This window comes from Petaurus breviceps, unplaced genomic scaffold, assembly GCF_028583685.1.
Source record: "Petaurus breviceps papuanus isolate PSGF00001 unplaced genomic scaffold, PetGlider_PUasm1.0 188, whole genome shotgun sequence".
Lineage (NCBI taxonomy): Eukaryota > Metazoa > Chordata > Mammalia > Diprotodontia > Petauridae > Petaurus > Petaurus breviceps.
The window spans coordinates 42,160,297-42,177,517 of record NW_027185804.1 but is presented as its reverse complement, the minus strand read 5'-3'; the positions used below and the strand labels follow the sequence as shown (position 1 = coordinate 42,177,517).

The following is a 17,221-nucleotide window of genomic DNA, read 5'->3' as shown; positions in this document are numbered from 1 at the left end:
GCCATTGTTGTGCTGTCCTATAAGGATAGACAATTCAAAATGAAATATTTTAGTTTATCAGAATCCCTTTTGTATTTTGGGGTTGGTTATCCGTTATCTTCTTTGTTTTTATTCACCTCTTAGATTCCTGTGCTATACTGTAGGTAGCACATACTGAAGGTTCGATACAGGGTCAGAGAGACAATAATTGTCATACTGAGCCAACCCTAAAATCCCCTTCTTCTTTTCACCTTGCTTAAGTCTCTTCTCATGGGAGAAACTGCCACATTGTGAGAGGGTGCACATGAGAAGGACAAAATAAAATTTTACATTCCCTAAGGTTTTAAGTATACAAAATACTTTTCCACCCATAATCTCATTGGATTTTTAACAAGAACCCTGTGAGGGAAGCAACGTAGTTAATATCATATGATTTTATAGTAGTGAAAGTAAGGTTTAGAGAGCACAAATGGCAGGGCAGGGAGAATCCTGGAACCAGGTTTCATGACTCCAACTCCAGAGATCTATAATATCACTTTTTAACCTCTGACCCTTACATATTATATTTTCTTTTAATAATTTGCTAGTACTTGTCCTCCATGAATGGATGAATACTCTTTCTTCAAAAATATATTTTTAGCCTGGACCACCATATGGCATACTGGAAAAGTCACTGGATTTGGATTTGGAAGATCTGATTTTGAATCTAGGATTTGTCACTTGCTCCCTGTCTAATATAGAACAGTTTTTCTCCATGAGTCTTAGTTTCCTCACATGAGGAATGAAGGTTTTGAAGTAGACAACTTTTTTTTTAAGCAATTGGGGTTAAGTAACTTGCTCAAGGTTATACAGCTAGTTATTTTGTGTGGCTGTCAAGTATCTGAGGCTGGAACCGATCCCGGGTCTCCCAATGCCAGGGCCAGCATTCTTACTCACTGAGGCACCTGGCCGCCCCTGAAGTAGATGACTTCTCAAGTCCTTTCTACCTCGAATTCCCATTACCTATCCCTTTCCTTAGTGTTATGGGCAGTTTTGAATTGTTTGGGATGTGGAATGAAGTCTTAAACATGCATTTATGAGATTAAAATTTTCTTCTTTAATAGGAGATCTGAGGATTTTTTTCTAATGAAATTTCCATCTGGAGTAATTTCTCCTTGTACTGAAATATTAGAACAGGTCCAAGAGCAATTGTAAGACCTTGTCAATAAGAAGCATTTTCTGGTATTCCATCTATTACAACAAAAGCCAATATGATCTAATGGACCGTTGCTCTGGAGTTTTGGATGCTATGCTTAAATACACATTCTATGGCCACAAGCAATCATTCAGGGCCGACAGAATTCATTCTCCTGGGGCTCACAGACAGATCAGACCTCCAAGCCCTCTTCTTTGGAGTTTTCCTAGTAATCTACATGATCAGTGTTGTGGGAAACCTTGGTTTGATCGTCTTAATCCAGATCAGTCCTCAGCTTCATACCCCCATGTATTTTTTCCTCAGTCACCTTGCTTTTGTTGACTTCTGCTATACTTCCTCCATCACCCCAAATATGCTAGTGAATTTCATGCAGGAGGTTAAAAGGATAACCTTCTTTGCATGTGCAATCCAAGTGGGATGCTTCATCACTTTTGTAGTTTGTGAAATGTTTCTCCTCTCAGTCATGGCCTATGACCGTTATGTGGCCATCGGCAACCCCTTACTCTACACAGTTGTCATGTCTCACAAAGCCTGTATGCCAATGGTTATCAGTACATATACTTATGGCTTGTTTGTTGGAATCCTACAGACCACTTTTACATTCCATTTGTCTTTCTGTGCCTCTAATGTCATTAATCACTTCTACTGTGACGATGTCCCTTTGGTAGCCTTGGCCTGTTCTGATACTCATGTCAAAGAAATGTTGCTGTTTGTCATTGCTGGTTTCAACACTCTTTTCTCTCTCATAATTGTCCTTATCTCCTATGTATTTATCCTTATTTCTATCCTGAAGATCAGTTCTACTATGGGGAGACAGAAAGCCTTTTCTACCTGTTCTTCCCATCTGATATCCATCACCATATTTTATGGAACAATCCTCTTCATGTACCTTCAACCCAAATCAAGTCATTCCTTGGATACTGATAAAATAGCCTCCGTATTCTACACAGTGATCATTCCCATGCTGAATCCCCTCATCTACAGCCTGAGGAACAAGGAAGTGAAAAATGCCTTGCAGAAAGTTATAAGGAAAGTAAGTTCCACAGCACAGCATAGTTCATAGAGTTCTGGACTTTAGTTGTGAGATTAGTTTTCAGTTTTTGCCTTGTAAGATTAACTGTTTATATGATTTTAGGGAAACCATTTTAAATTAATTTTCTTCATATGTAAATTAGTGGTTTTAATAATTGCACAGTATACTTCCCAGGGTTGTTGTAAACAAGGACTCCAGGCTCACAATGTACATGTCACTCTCAACTCCTGACTCTCACATGCCATATCCAATCTGCTGTCAAGGCCTATTGATTTCATCCTTGTCACAGCTCTCAAATACATCACTTTTTATCCTCTGACACTGCCGCCACTCTGGATTAGGCCCTCATTACCTCATACTTCGGCAACTGTCAAGATGCTGCTTGTAAGTCTAAATGTCTCAGGCCTTTCCCTACTTCAGTCTATCTTCTATTCATCTACCAACATGATTTTTCTAAAATGTAGGTCCAATCATGACTCTCTCCTCCACTCAATAAATTCCAGTGGTTCCTTGTAACCTTCAGGACATCCTTTGGTGCTCCATTCCATTCATAATGTCTCCCTTCACCCCACCCCCTGTACCTTTCCTGTCTTACATTCTATCTATCTACTCTTTCATCCAGTGACATTGGCGTCATTGTGCTTCCCTGAATAAAATATTCCATCTCTAGGGTCTGTGCATTTTCTATGACTGTTCACTGCCCCTAGAGTTCCTGCCATCTTCATCTCTATGTCCTAGTTTTATTAAATTACTAGATTAACTCTACAATCTAGAGAAAGTTTTTCCTGATCCCTCTTAATTTTATTGCACTATTTCTGTTGATTATATCCATTTTTCTGTACCTAACTTATTTGTACATACTTGTTTGCCAGTTATCTCCCCTCTTTGATTGTGAGCTCCTCTAGAACAATGGCTGTTTTTTGCCTCATCCTCAACACTTAGCACAGTCCCTGGCATGCATTAGGTGCTTAATCAATGTTTATTGAGAGACTGACTGTATGAATGTGCTCTTATTAGATGATCATTGAATAAATCAATCTCAAAATAACAAACAGGTCCATTTAATAATGCATACGTGCATTCGATAAAAATTTCATTTCTATCACATGAAAGTTGTTGTGCTAGGAGTTAAAGATACACAGATGGTTTCATTTCAGACTATCATCATATAAATTTAAATCTTTGAGATAATTTGATATGTGAAAAAATAAATTGGATTTTCTACAATTTCCTTGTTGATATCTTTTCCTCCTCTTCTTTTTTGGAGTTCCTCACACATGCTGTTCACCTCACTATTGGTTTTTGGGTGATACCCATTTTCAGAATTCTTTGGAGATAGCCGTATTCCATGTTTCAATGATATACACCACCACCAATGGAAGACTGATATTGAAAATACATCATTTTAGGGTCTGTGTGGGTGAAGTTTGATGCCATTAAATGAACCTTGCAATTTCCTCAAGGCATTTCATTACATTCTTCTTTTTCAGTGTTAGGACTGATTCTTGGTTCATTGGCACTGTCTGTCCTGGATCTGCATCCTAATGCTAAACTATGGTATGTTGTCCATTCAATTTGATGTCATAATCTGGGCAAAAAATAATAGCACTTATCTATGTTACATCATAATTTACCTTTGCTCTGTTTTCCTTTATGTAACCAATCATATTGTCCCCACCCCATGATGCTTTCTATTCTGTAACCAATCACATTGTCTTCTTCACCTACCCAGCTCTGTTCCTTGTTCTATATTTCTCTAAAAATTTTAAGTGTTTTCAGACCCATAACAGTGCCTTAGCTTTGCTGGAGAAACTAAAAATCTATTTATTGATAAATTAAAACTTTAGCAATAAATTGGATATACTCAAACATTTGTGCCGCAGTTTACCTTAAATTCAGTTTTAACACTATTCTACACAGTAGTCATTCTCATGCTGAACTCTATCATTTCTTCATCCTGAGGAACAAGGAAGTGAAAAATGCCTTGCAGAAAGCTATGAGTAAAGTAAGTTCTAGAATACTACATAGTTCATAGTATTCTGGACTTTTAAGCAAGACCTTAGGGTTTAAATCTTGCTTTAGATACAAACTCTGTGATTATAGGTGAGATATTTTGTAACTCTCAGAATCTCATTTCCCTCATTTGTAAATTGGATGTACTTGCACTACACACTCCATGGGGTTGTGTAAGGAATGTACTGTATGTGTTATTCAACCATTACTACATGAATTTATCTCAAATGAAAAAAAAACTTAATTGAATAGTGCATCTGTGGATTTAATATTTGTTAAATTTTTATATTGAAGGCACAGTGCTACATGTTAGTGAAACAAATATATTTTTACTTCAAAATTTCCTGTTCAATCATAAACATTAGATTAAAGTTGAAAAATTCTCACTAGGGGCGGCCAGGTGGCTCAGCGAGTAAGAGCACCGGCTCCAGTGTTGGGATGACCTGGATCAAATCCAGGCTCAGATACTCAGCACCACACCCAGAAATAACTGGTCGTGTAACCTTGAGCAAGTTACTTAACCCCAATTGCTCTAAAAAAAAAAAAAGAAAAATTCTCACTGGAAAGTCATCTTCAAGTCAATAAGCATTTATTAAGCTCCTACTTTGTGCATGCACTGTGCTAAGGGCTAAAGATACAAAAAAAGGCACAAATCCCAAAACAAAAACACTCCCTGCTCTCAGGGAACTCACACTTTAATGAAGAATATGATATTCAAATGACTATATACAACAATATCTATCTCTTATCTATATGCATGTGTGTGTATCTTTATCTATCTATAAAGGTTAAGTTGGAAATAGTTATAATAGAAAGGCACTAACATTAATCTTAACATAGATATTTTATTTAGACTTGAAGGAATCCAGGAATGCCAGGAGATGGAGATGAGGAGGGAGAGAATTTCCATCAAGGGGGTACAGCCAAGGGAAATGCACAGGAAACATGGCCATGCACCAGGAATCATCTGTAGGTTATCGGGCAAGTTGATAAGAGATTTACTTGAGGGGATTTGAACAAGTGTGGCATTCTAGCCCCCCTTTGAGAAATAACATAGTACTGAGCTGGGCAGAGAAAGGAGATTTTGATGAGAACTGTGACTTTATTGGAAATTAGAGCTGAAGATGAAGAATGAAATAGATGCTGGAAAAAAGAGATTAACTTTATTCCCAACTTCCCCCTCTGATGCCTGTTTATCCACAGACACTATAATATAACCTGTTGTTTTGTTACTCAGACATTTGTAGTAAATTAAATTTTCCCTCAACCCTAAAGAAGCCAAGGGCTAACTGGAGATAGACATAAATGAAAAGTTAGGCAAATAACCTCTTCCTAAATTGGGATTTTCCTAATTGGATGCTCAGAGTGGCTGAGTTTCAACTTTAAAAATTTTCATCTACAATAAACTCACTCAAGCTAAAGAGGAGAGAACCACGTAGGCCTTAAGTGTCATTTTATGTCTCCCTTAGTCTTACATGTGCCAATTATTATAACAGAATGTTATATATTAGAGAGAGAGAGAGAGAGAGAGAAAGAGAGAGAGAGAGAGAGAGAGAGAGAGAGAGAGAGAGAGAGAGAGAAGAGAGAGAATCAAGGTCATCAGGATCAGGTAAGACTTCCAATAGATGGTGTATGTCAAGACAACAAGGAATTTAGAGATTTAGAGGATATTTGTGGTCTTGGGGTAACTCATTGGGGTATGCAAATGTGGAACATGGAATGACAAGTTTATAAGAATAATAGCCATTCCCTAGTTGATAAATGGTCAAAACAGGAGAACTGGCAACTCTTAAGGGAAGAAATCCAATGACAGAGTGAGCAAATTCCCAAACCAAGACAACCTGGAAGGTCAACAGGAAAGGTCTGTTGCACCAGTCTGAGAGAAGAGCACAGTTCAGCATGGGTCGTGCCACAAACCTAGAGCAGGCCTCAGGGGACTGAGTCACTGGTAGCTGGGGGGGGTGTTCCAGATTTCTCAACCCACAAAGGCCAGAGACAACTTAGAATGTTAGTAGGAAAGGTCTGTCAGACCTGGGTGAGAGAGGAGTGCAGTCTTGCCGCAGCCCCGGGGCAGCAGTGGCAGAAGCTGCTTCTGGAGATCTAAGCCCACAGACAGTGGGAAAGCAAGTGGCCAATCAGAGTGGATTGTAGGGATCTCTTTGCCGGCACTGAGAACTGAGACAACATCCTCTTTCTTTGCCCGCGCTTAGATCTGGGTCATAGTCCTGGTTGGTGGTCCTTCTCTGTAATGTTAACTAATCTGATCCATATGAAATAGAATCTCAGGGTTGTTTGAATTTTCATTTCTTTAATCAGTAGTGATTAGAGCTTTTTCTTTTCCTGTGACTTGATAGCTTTCATTCCTTCTTCTTTTTTATTTTTAAAAATTTATTTATTTACATTTTGTTTACAACATTCAGTCCCACAAACCCTTAATTTTCTTAAGTTTCTTAAGTTCCAAATTTTCTCCTCCCCCCCCCCATGATGGCAGCATGGCTACCTTCACGTTACATATTAGTCAAGTTGTAAAGAAGTTTCATTCATTCTTCTTAAAACCATCTGTTCATATATTTTGACTATTTATCAACTGGGAAATTGCTCTTTTTTTTTTAAATTTGGCTCAATCCCCTATATGTTTGAGAGATAATACTCTTAGTCCCAGAAGCTTAGCTCCCAAAGCTTCTTAGTCACAGAAAGTTGAGCTGCAAAGGACAATGAGAAATAAAGCCAAGTGGCCAACCCCCAGAAATAATCCAGAATATTCAAAAAAGTTAAATTGGAATCAAAGAAGTCATTTGTTCTTGTAATTGGAATTCCATAGAAATATTTAGGAAGAATAATCATTTTAGAAGTTCCCCTTATTCATTATTCAGAATGTTTCAAAAATCTTAAGGCCATTTTAGGCTAGATTTAAGGAAAAGTGCTAGAAGATTAAAAAAGCCACTTGGACAACTGTATATGCTTAACTCTCTTGAAGTCCAACTGAACTCCAGGAACATTCTTGGTTATACGTACATACATACATACACATACACAGATACACATAAATAATACATATATATGTGTATATATACACATACATAAATGTATATACCTATACATACATATACACATATATATTCAAAAGACATTCGTTGCTTAAACTGGGGGTGGTGGTGGTATAGGCATAGCTTAAGTGGGAATAACACTTAAGAAAAATAAAAGAAATGATTGCATTTTGATATTTATATTTCTTGAAATTTTATCTAATTTTAAAAGATATATATCATTAATAGCTAAATTATTTATGTGTAATTGTTTTAAATAGAGCATACTATGCTTTAAATAAAGAATACCAAGAAATGACTTGAGAAATCTTGGTCCTTCTTGAAGTTCTACTACTAACTATAGATTTGATTAAAAATCGTAACCTCTAGTCCTTGTTTTCCTCATTTGTAAAAGGAGAATGTTAGATTAAATGAACTTGAAGGGCCTTTACAGATCTAAAATTGTATGGCTCTATTTTTATACATCATTAAAAATAATTGTATGAAAAAATGTCCTATTCCATCTTTCAGGAAACTGTACTAGCTATTCAGAAGACCAAATATTTAGACCTATATCATAACGAAGCACCATTATTCACCTGGTATTAGTACAGCCTCATTATCAGGGAAGTTTACAGATGGTAACTGAAACTGTCATTGGAATCCTAACTCAAAACAATGATGGCATACCCAGAATTGGAGATTCACTGAACTTCAGAGTTGAAATGGATTACATATGCCACTTAGTCTAACTCATATTTGAAATGGAATCCTCACTAAAGAATATTCACAATATAATTTATATTATGGTATGTTCAGCTTCCCTTAAAGGCCTCCAATGCAGGGAAACTCTGCTTATTGAAGTAGCTTATTTCAACTTTGAACAATTCTAATTGTTAGTGAAGTGTTGCTGTTATTTATCCTGATTTCAAGCTCAAATTTCCTTCTTCATAAATTCTATACATTACTCCTGGTTTTCTCTGATTTTTCTCTTCTCCCTACTAAACATTCCCAGTTTTTTTAATTGCTTCATAAATGGTATGGATTCAAGGAATATTGTACTGTGACAATTTCACTATTGTCTGATGACTCTTTTTGGATGCTCTGTAGCTTACTGATGACCTTAAACTATGACACTTGAAACTAAACACACACACACACATAAATACATACATACACACACCTATCTTCTAGGTAGAGACCTATATATAATTGTATATCTATTGATTAATTTGGACATCTCTATATGTATTTATCTATATTATGTGTGTATTTGTGTGTATATATATATACACACACTTTATAAGTGGAAGATAACGGTGGAAAGAAGGAATCAGCAATGGGATTAGTCAAATGTTATCTCCCAATAAACACATTCTTATTAAACTTTTCCCTATCTATCTTGCAAAAAAAACCCACACACCTTTAGACAAAGTTAAAGATGACACAGTGTATAGCTAGTTCATTTAAAACTCAAAACCATTACAAAAAAAATGGTATAGACACAAAACGAGTCTCAAAGTTTATACATGATTGATGATTCACACGTTCTCAAATCATCCTGTGACTGGAAGGATTAGTATGGACATCAAATTTCATAAAAATGTCTTCCAGGACAGAGGGAGTTTGACCTTTTGTAATCTTATCCATAAAAATAATAAATGTCCATATAATATGTGATATCTTGTCTGTTGTATAGAGTTAATGATGTTTTTTTTTCATTCAGTGCACTTGACACACTTCAAAAGGATTTTCACATTTTTTTATTCATTGTGTGGAGTTAATAATATTTTTTGTCACATATGACATACTTCAAAATCATTTTCACATTCACTGTCTCATTTCTGCTTCATGAGGAACTTATGGGATTGGTGGGACACATCTTTTTTCTCCTCTATTCACAGAGAGAGCTAAGAAACACTTTTTGATGTGTGAGATCTAATTATGGCTAAGGATATCAACCTTTTCATAGTAGACTCTTTTCTAGTGAAAAGCAACCATTCTTTGATGGGGTCATTCTGAACAGTATCAAGTATTCTTTCAATGCTGCCTTTCCAGGGCACAGAAGCAACCTGAGTCCTTGAAATTTCTGTCAGTAGTGGGGTAAATTCCTTCAGTTCCTCCAATGCTAGAATGTCATCAAGAATTGGTTATATGACTACAGTTGGCATTTTCTTTATCTGAAATTCAGCCTAGCTAAATTCTGTCAGACTTATGGGTATCACAAAACTTCTATAGAGCTTGAAGCATCTCCAGAGGCCAATTGTTTGAACTTCCATATTACAGATAAGGAAACAGAGGTCCAAAGAGGTTAGGGGACTGGTCCAGGTCAGGCAAATTAAAACCACCAGAGTGGGACTGCTACATTCTAGAGTCTACTTTTTTGACTCTACCACCGGGTGTCTTACAGAATGATAACTTTGCTTACATATAGCAAACTCTCCAAGACTATCTATTAGGTTGTAAAGGGGGGAATATTCATAACAACATAATGGCTTTTTGTAATATTTAAATGCCAAGTAGTACAGGTAACATTTCGAGGCCAGGAGTGTCCTGACTGGAGCCTCTGAAATCTTGCAACTTTTTGCAAAGGCCAGGTTCACCCCTTGTCAAGACAAAGTCTTGATATGATAAAGATTTAAGAGTGAGTGACAGAAGTTAATTCACTAAAGGCAGCGTAAGTAAAAGGAAATTTTGTCCTCTGAATCAACTGCTTTTCAAACACCCTTTTCACTTTCTGGACTGAAGGATTTTTAATGTTTCATGTCCTCTAGCTTGAGCCTTCTTCAGAGCCTCTTTCACTTCTTTGTTCCTTAAACTATATATTAGAGGGTTCAACATGGGGATTACCACAGTATAAAAGACTGAAGCCATTTTGTCTGTGTCCAGGGAATGACTCGACTTGGGCTGTAGGTACATAAAGATCAATGTGCCGTAGAAAATGGTGACAGCCACCATATGGGAACCACAGGTGGAGAAAGCTTTGAGTCTCCCCTCTGTGGAACGGATACGCAAAATGGCGGCAATTATGAAAATATAGGAGATGAGGACAATCGATGAAGAACAAATCATGTCAAACCCAGCAAAGGCAAAAATCAACATTTCTTTTGTGTGGGTGCTTGAGCAGGCCAGGGCCAAGAGGGGAAGGTCATCACAATAAAAATGATTGATGACATTGGGGCCACAGTAAGATAATCGGAAAGTCACAATGGTATGGAACAATGCAACCAAAAAACTGTATATATAGGGAACAGCAACTAACTGAATGCAGACTTTCTGAGACATAATGACTGAATAAAGCAATGGATTACAAATAGCTACATAACGATCATAGGCCATAGATGCTAAAAGGAAACACTCTGTGATCATGAATGTCAGAAAACATCCTAGTTGGGTTGCACAAGCATTGAATGAAATGGTATTTTTCTCCACTACAAAATTTACCACCATCTTGGGTGTGATGGCTGAAGAATAGCAGAAGTCAACAAAAGCTAAATGACTAAGGAAAAAGTACATAGGTGTATGAAGTCGAGAGTCAATCCTGATTAATATAATTAGTCCAAGATTCCCTATCACTGTGACTATGTAGATGGTTGAGAAAATTATAAAGAGTGGGGCCTGGAGCTCAGGACAGTCTGTGATCCCTTTGAGAATAAATTCAGTCACTTGTGTGAAGTTGAATTTTGCCATTTATTCCATGGGTTTAATCTGTGGGGAAAGAAGAATGTAAATGCCACATAAATGATAGGGGTAATTGGAGATGAATAAGTGCTGTTTCCTGACCATCCATCATTTGCTGGATGAAAGGCATAATGGTGGTTTGGTGGAAAGGTTTCTGAACTTGCAGTCACAACAGGTTTTGCCTTCTGCCTCTGATGTTTACTAACTATGTAGCTTTGAGTATATTTCCTTCTCTAGGATTCTCTAGGATTAAAAGGAGGAAATTTAGTCAGATGATCTCAACAACATCTTCTGAATTTTATGTTCTCTGATTCTGTGACAGACTCTGGTTAGAATTCTTTTAATAGCTCTGAAGGCATCTTTTACTGAAATCTAACTTTAGTTCTTGCCTACCTGAGAAAAGTAGTAGGCATGCCATGATTCATAGAGAATTAATTTTGAAGTCTGGAAGATCTGAATTCAAATCCTGAATTTGATATACTCTGCTTGCTTGACCCTGAGCAAGCTACTTAAACTCTGTTTAAGGAGGGACTTACAGGATACTGAATTATGGTGAAGATACCAACCTACTTTAGGACAGGTATTTCCCTCATCTATGGAGTTCTTAGAGCAATGCAATCACAGGTTCAGTCTCCTGACTGTGAAAGTACTACTGTATCTGAGCTGGGGTTTTTTTTTAATAGATATTAAATTAGTGATTTTTTTTCTTCAGCTATTTAAGCATCACAAATCACCCACTGTGTACTAAGCACTGGATAGAATATGTTGGGAGCATAAAAAGGACATGATTCTTGCTATTTAAAGCACTATGTAAACCTCAAAGGGCTATCAAAAGAATTATTCATCATCATCATCACCACTGACAACTTAATTACAACTTGGAGGGGATAAGCAATTATTCAGCACTTCACATATGCTGGCTAGACACTATGCGAAGTGCTTTGCAAATATTATTTCGTAATCCTCACAACAAATTTGTGAAATACGTATTGTTAGTATCACTGTGTTATCTCAGTCTGAGGCAGAGAGAGGTCACTTGTCCAGGATCACATAGCTAGTAAATTCCTCTGGCTGTATTTGAACTCAGGTCTTCCTGACTTAAGGCTCAGTGCTCTGTCCACTGCATGACTTAGCTCTCTCTTGGGAAGGATGTGTAATAAACAAAAGCAATCCAAAAGACAACAAATGTTGATTTAGTGTCTATTATATGTTAGCCACTCTTACATACTGTGAGAGGGATGCAATGAAAAATAACAAATAACCCCTGACTGTGGGTAGCTTATGTTTTCTTATGAAAAACAACAGGATCCCATATAAATGAATATGAAATACAAGTAAACACAATTTCAGGAGACTAACAGTTGGGGAAATCAGGAAAAATCTCTTGTAAGAAGTGGCAATGGAATTGAGTTTGAAGGACTATGGGAACTCCAAGAGGGGGAGGTGGGGAGAGCCACTGACCTCTGTGACTCTACCCTTACCTTTATCCTTGTCATCTTGAGCAAGTCACTTAACTTCTTTCTCATATTCCACATGCAAAATTTGGGATTACTAGACAGGGGAGTTAGTAGTAAGACTTCCTTAGAGTTCCTTCTACTTAATTCTCTAAGAATGTAGTTGCATTGTACACAAAAACATTACAAAAAAAAACCACATGAGTAAGTAGAAAGAATGTGTGTATATCAACTCTATCACTGTTGACCATCTCACCCTGGATACTGTCTCGTTTCTGTTTTTTTCAGGATATTTCTCTGTTTTTATTCTGCGTTTAACTTTCTGAATATTAATTCTTCTGCTCTTTTTTTTAGTTTTCCTTGATATCAAGCCAAAGGTATACCACAAGCTTCTGTCCAGGGTCCTTTTATACTTTCTGTTTCCCCTATGCACTCTAACTTGGTGACTTCATCAAATTCCAATTATTATATTAGAATATATATATATACATATATATATATATATTACTGGTATAAGTATAATCTCTATAAAGTTTTGCCTCCTAGAACTCTATATTGAGCCTGAGTTACTATACTGAGTTCTAGTCTTGTAACACAAATGCATATTGGACATTTCAAAGTACATATCCTAGAAACACCATTTCAAACTCATATGAAAAACAGACCTCAATAACTTTTCTCCTATCACACCTCTTTCATATGTCACTATCATAAGGAAAGCAGCATACTTCCCAGTCTCCCAAGCTCAAAATCTTAATGCCATCCTTGACTCCTCAATCTCATTCACCTACATATCTAACATGTTACTAAATCTTGGCACTTATTTCTTCCCAATATCTCTTGGATATATCCCCCCTTTTCTCTATTGGCACAGCTACTACTTTAATTCACGTCCTTATGACTACTTTGTTCTCAGGCCATTCATATTCAGAGACCCTGAGAACTCCTTTTTTTTTCTTTTTTCCTAGAGTCATTCCATCTTCCCCAGATTAAATATTCATTCTACTCACATGCACTCCAAGAGTGCTAAGAGAATAATCTCAACGAGACGACATAGATGCTAGACTCACCAAGTCTGTCTAACCTACCTGCTAGAAGTCATATTATTATGGCTCAGCAAAAGATTATTCAGAAAAGTCTGACTTATTTATTGTTTTTCACATGCATTTGGGGCCAAACATGAAACCCCACAGAGACTAAAAAATAGAGATAGTTCTCAAGGGAAGAAAGAACATATCTTCTTTTAATTGTATCTACCTAATTTAAATCACTAAGGAACAGAAGCCTCCATCCCATTCTCAATGGTATCTAATTCTATTTGTCCAGTGTCTTAGAAGTGGTGTTGTAGAAAGAGCACTACTGGGTGAGAAGTCACAAGGCCTAGGTAGTACTTTCCACCGCAGCTTTAATAATATGTGTGACTTTAGGCAGACTTCATCCATCAGATAATGACAATTCCTCTTACTTGTCTAGTTCACAAAACTCTTTTATAGATTAAATGTGATCACTGACCAAAGTGCAATGATTAATGTATTTGTCAATGATCCTCACTTATTTATGTGTTTTAATTAGTGCATATAGCAGCAAGCACCCCAGCATCCCCAGGGTGGCTGTCAACACAGGTTCTTAGATCTGCTTTTCTAAAGGAAAGCAACTCAGAATGGGTTAACAATCTTGCTTTAATCAATCAAACATATCATTTCCCTAATTCAGGGGGAAAAGTCAGCACCTCTGAACTTCAGAGTATACAGAGGTTACAAGCAGAAGATAAAGAAACAAATAGATCAAGCAGACAGACCTCCAACTGTCCAACCATTACATCCATACCTAGTCAGTCACCAGAGAGGGTAGCATCAACTTCTGGGTTTTTCAAAGCTGGGGGTCTCTCAACGGGCTGCTCAGAATTTCTTCTGGTCAAATCACACAACACTTCTCAACGTGAGCCCCAAAGCAAAGCCTCCCATCAGGGCTTATATAGCCTTCTCCAGGGTCAGAGAATGTCACAACTCTCTTGACCCACTGCCCAATCACAAAGTATCTCGTGAAATACAAGCCTCCCACCACAGGCTTCAGGTGCACTTAAGCCTATCAAAGGAACTAGGGGCAGGGAAGATCTTACACAACACAATCTTAGAAAGATGGCAACAACATAAATTTACATTCCCATTACAATTCATTAGTGGAGGAATAGACTATATCCGGAAGTATTGGATTTCCCAGAACATGGAGTCTTCCAACAGGTTGTGTGTGCTGTGTTGACACAGAAGTTATTCTTTATATAATATAAGCTTGATTAGCTGGCCTCTGAGCTTCCAATCTAGAGATCCTGTGATATAATAGATGGGAAAGAGTTCTGGAAAAATAGCAAACCCTATATACAGAAAAAGAAGGGAAGGGGATGAACATTCAATCTTCCTTTGTACCCAGCACTGGCCTAAGTGATTTTGCAAATATTATCTCATTTGTTCCTCACAACAATCCTATGAGGTAGATGCTATTCTAATCCCCATTGTATAGTTGAGGGTACTGAGGTAAACTGAGGATAAATAATTTGCCAGGGCTTCCACAGCTAACAAGTTCCTGGGGACAAATTTGAACTCAGGTCATTCCTACTCCAAACACAGTGCTCTCTCCACTCAGCTTCTGGCTGCCTCATATGTGTCCATAAAAATGTCTTTATAAACGATACATGTTATTGATGTACAATCACACCACCACCACATCCCAGTGCTATGCTGGGACCTGGAAGTGAGCTTGTCATCTTGGATGTCACAGCAGCAATGCAATGCAAACCTTCTGGGAGCTTCTGCCCAGATGGAAAACATTCAGGTGTAGGCCTGATGAAAGACCATATGTTACCTGGAATTCGTCAAGCTACGTATGGAGAGGTTTGCTACTAGCCTTGTCTCACTTCACACTGATAAAGTTTCTACCCAAATAACTCTTTAAAAATGAGATGCATAGTAGATAGCTCAGGAGGCCTAGAGTTAGAAAGAACCAAGTTCTAATCTATCCTTAGACACTCACAAGTTATACGATCCTTGGTGATTCATTTAATCCCTGTTACCTCAGGTCCTTTGACTATAAAAATGGAGACTGCTGTGATGAGCAAATGAGATAATATTTTATGAAGAGTTTTCCCTGATTTATCGAACACAATAGGTGCTTAATAAATCCTTATTTCCTCTTTCCCTTCTGCCTCTTTTGTTCCATTCTTCCTTCCTTCTTTTTTCCTTCCATCATTCCTCCTTCCTTACTGTCTTCTCTCCCTCCTTCCCTCCTTTCTTTCTATTTTTTTTGTTTCTTATTTTGCTTCCTTTCTTCTCTATATTCTGCATCCTCTGAAAGTTCAGCATCCCTACACACAAGCCTAATCACAACTAATAAGCATGAAACTTTTGACTTTCTCTTTTTCTTTCCTGAATCAATTTACCCTTCCCTGGGCTTTAGGATTAGATGACCATGATTCCCATAAGCTATATTTGCACAAGTCATTGTTGGCAGAGCCAAATCAATAATGCAGACTGTCATTTGAGGGCTCTTTTCATTGTATTCCACAATTCCTATAGGAAGAGAGCCTTTTCCAAGTGTATACATTTTTTGCTATGAACCAGTGTAGATTAGTACCATGTCGATTGCACCTGTATAAATGGTTGCACCAGGCTTAAATAATTGTATTTAACATTTGTACTGCATTCTTAGGTTTGGGAAGCAATTTATTCATTTTTTCTCATTTGATTTTTTTTCAAATGTGCTGTGAGGTAGGTGCTATTCTATAGTTCAAGAAACTGAGTCTGAGAGAAGTCAAATAACTTTCCCAGGGTTGTAAAAATAGGAAGGGCTAGAGGCAGAATATGCAACCAGTTCTTCCTGACTTGAAGGGCATGACTTTGCCTACTGGAGTACATATTGTTGTTCTGTCATTTTCCAGTCATTTTTAAATATTCTTGACCTTATTTGGCATTTTCTTGGCAGAGATACTGGAGTGGTTTTCCATCTCCTTCTCCAGCTCTTTTATAAATGAGGAACTTGATGCAATCAGGGTGAAGTGACTGGCCCACAGTGACACAGGGGGTTTCTGAGGCCAGATATTAACCCAGGAAGATGAGTCTTGCTGACTCCAGGCATGGCACACTATCCACTGTGCTGCTTTGTTACCTCTTAAATATTGTTATTTGGACACAGGAAAACACAGCAGAATTGAGGATTAAGGATCGAGGTTACCATTTTTCTGAAGAATTAATATGCCAGTTATTTCAGGGACTTAGAGAAAAAGCTGTGATATATTTTTGTGTATTTGTGCAGACATTAATGTCACATTGTCTTGCTTATTGCAGAAACTCAATTAATATTGTTCTACTGAAGAAAACAAAAGTATATTCTAAATTAAGCTATTAAGCATATTGGGGTGTTTTCTGCTGCTGTCTGAGTTAATTCATTTGCCTAAATGTTTTAATTGAACTAATACCCTTCTATTTCCCAGACCTTTCCTGAGAGTCTCTTTCACTTCCTTGTTCCTCAGGCTGTATATGAGGGGGTTCAACATGGGGATCACTATGGTATAAAACACTGATATCATTTTATCTGTTTCCAGTGAATGGTTAGAGCGTGGCTGCAACTACATAAAGATCAGTGTGCCATAGAAAATGGTGACAGCCACCATGTGGGAACCGCAGGTGGAGAAGGCCTTGAGTCTGCCCTCTGTTGAACGGATCCGCAAGATGGCGGCAATGATGAAGACAATGAAGATGATGACAATCCACAAGGAAGAGATCATGTCAAATCCAGCAAAGGCAAAGATCAAGATTTCTTTGACATGAGTGTCTGAGCAGGAGAGGGC

At 37.5% G+C, this 17,221-nt stretch overlaps 2 protein-coding genes across 2 annotated transcripts; one reads left to right on the top strand and one right to left on the bottom strand.

Annotated features, from left to right (window-relative positions):
- The first annotated feature begins 1,286 nt into the window (after positions 1 to 1,286).
- Positions 1,287 to 2,237, top strand: LOC138163368 (olfactory receptor 5AL1-like). The gene has a single exon (XM_069090879.1). The coding sequence runs from the start codon at positions 1,287 to 1,289 to the stop codon at positions 2,235 to 2,237; it is 951 nt and encodes a 316-aa protein (XP_068946980.1).
- Positions 2,238 to 9,976: 7,739 nt separating this feature from the next.
- On the bottom strand, positions 9,977 to 10,948 carry LOC138163612 (olfactory receptor 8U3). The gene has a single exon (XM_069091054.1). It carries the CDS (start codon positions 10,934 to 10,936, stop codon positions 9,977 to 9,979), a length of 960 nt encoding a protein of 319 aa, XP_068947155.1. The 5' UTR covers positions 10,937 to 10,948.
- Between the last annotated feature and the right edge of the window lie 6,273 nt (positions 10,949 to 17,221).

What these genes read in the sequence shown, in the direction of transcription:
- LOC138163368 (XM_069090879.1), top strand. Translation starts at nt 1,287, where the DNA reads ATGGCCACAAGCAATCATTCAGGGCCGACAGAATTCATTCTCCTGGGG.
- LOC138163612 (XM_069091054.1), bottom strand. Translation starts at nt 10,936, where the DNA reads ATGGCAAAATTCAACTTCACACAAGTGACTGAATTTATTCTCAAAGGG.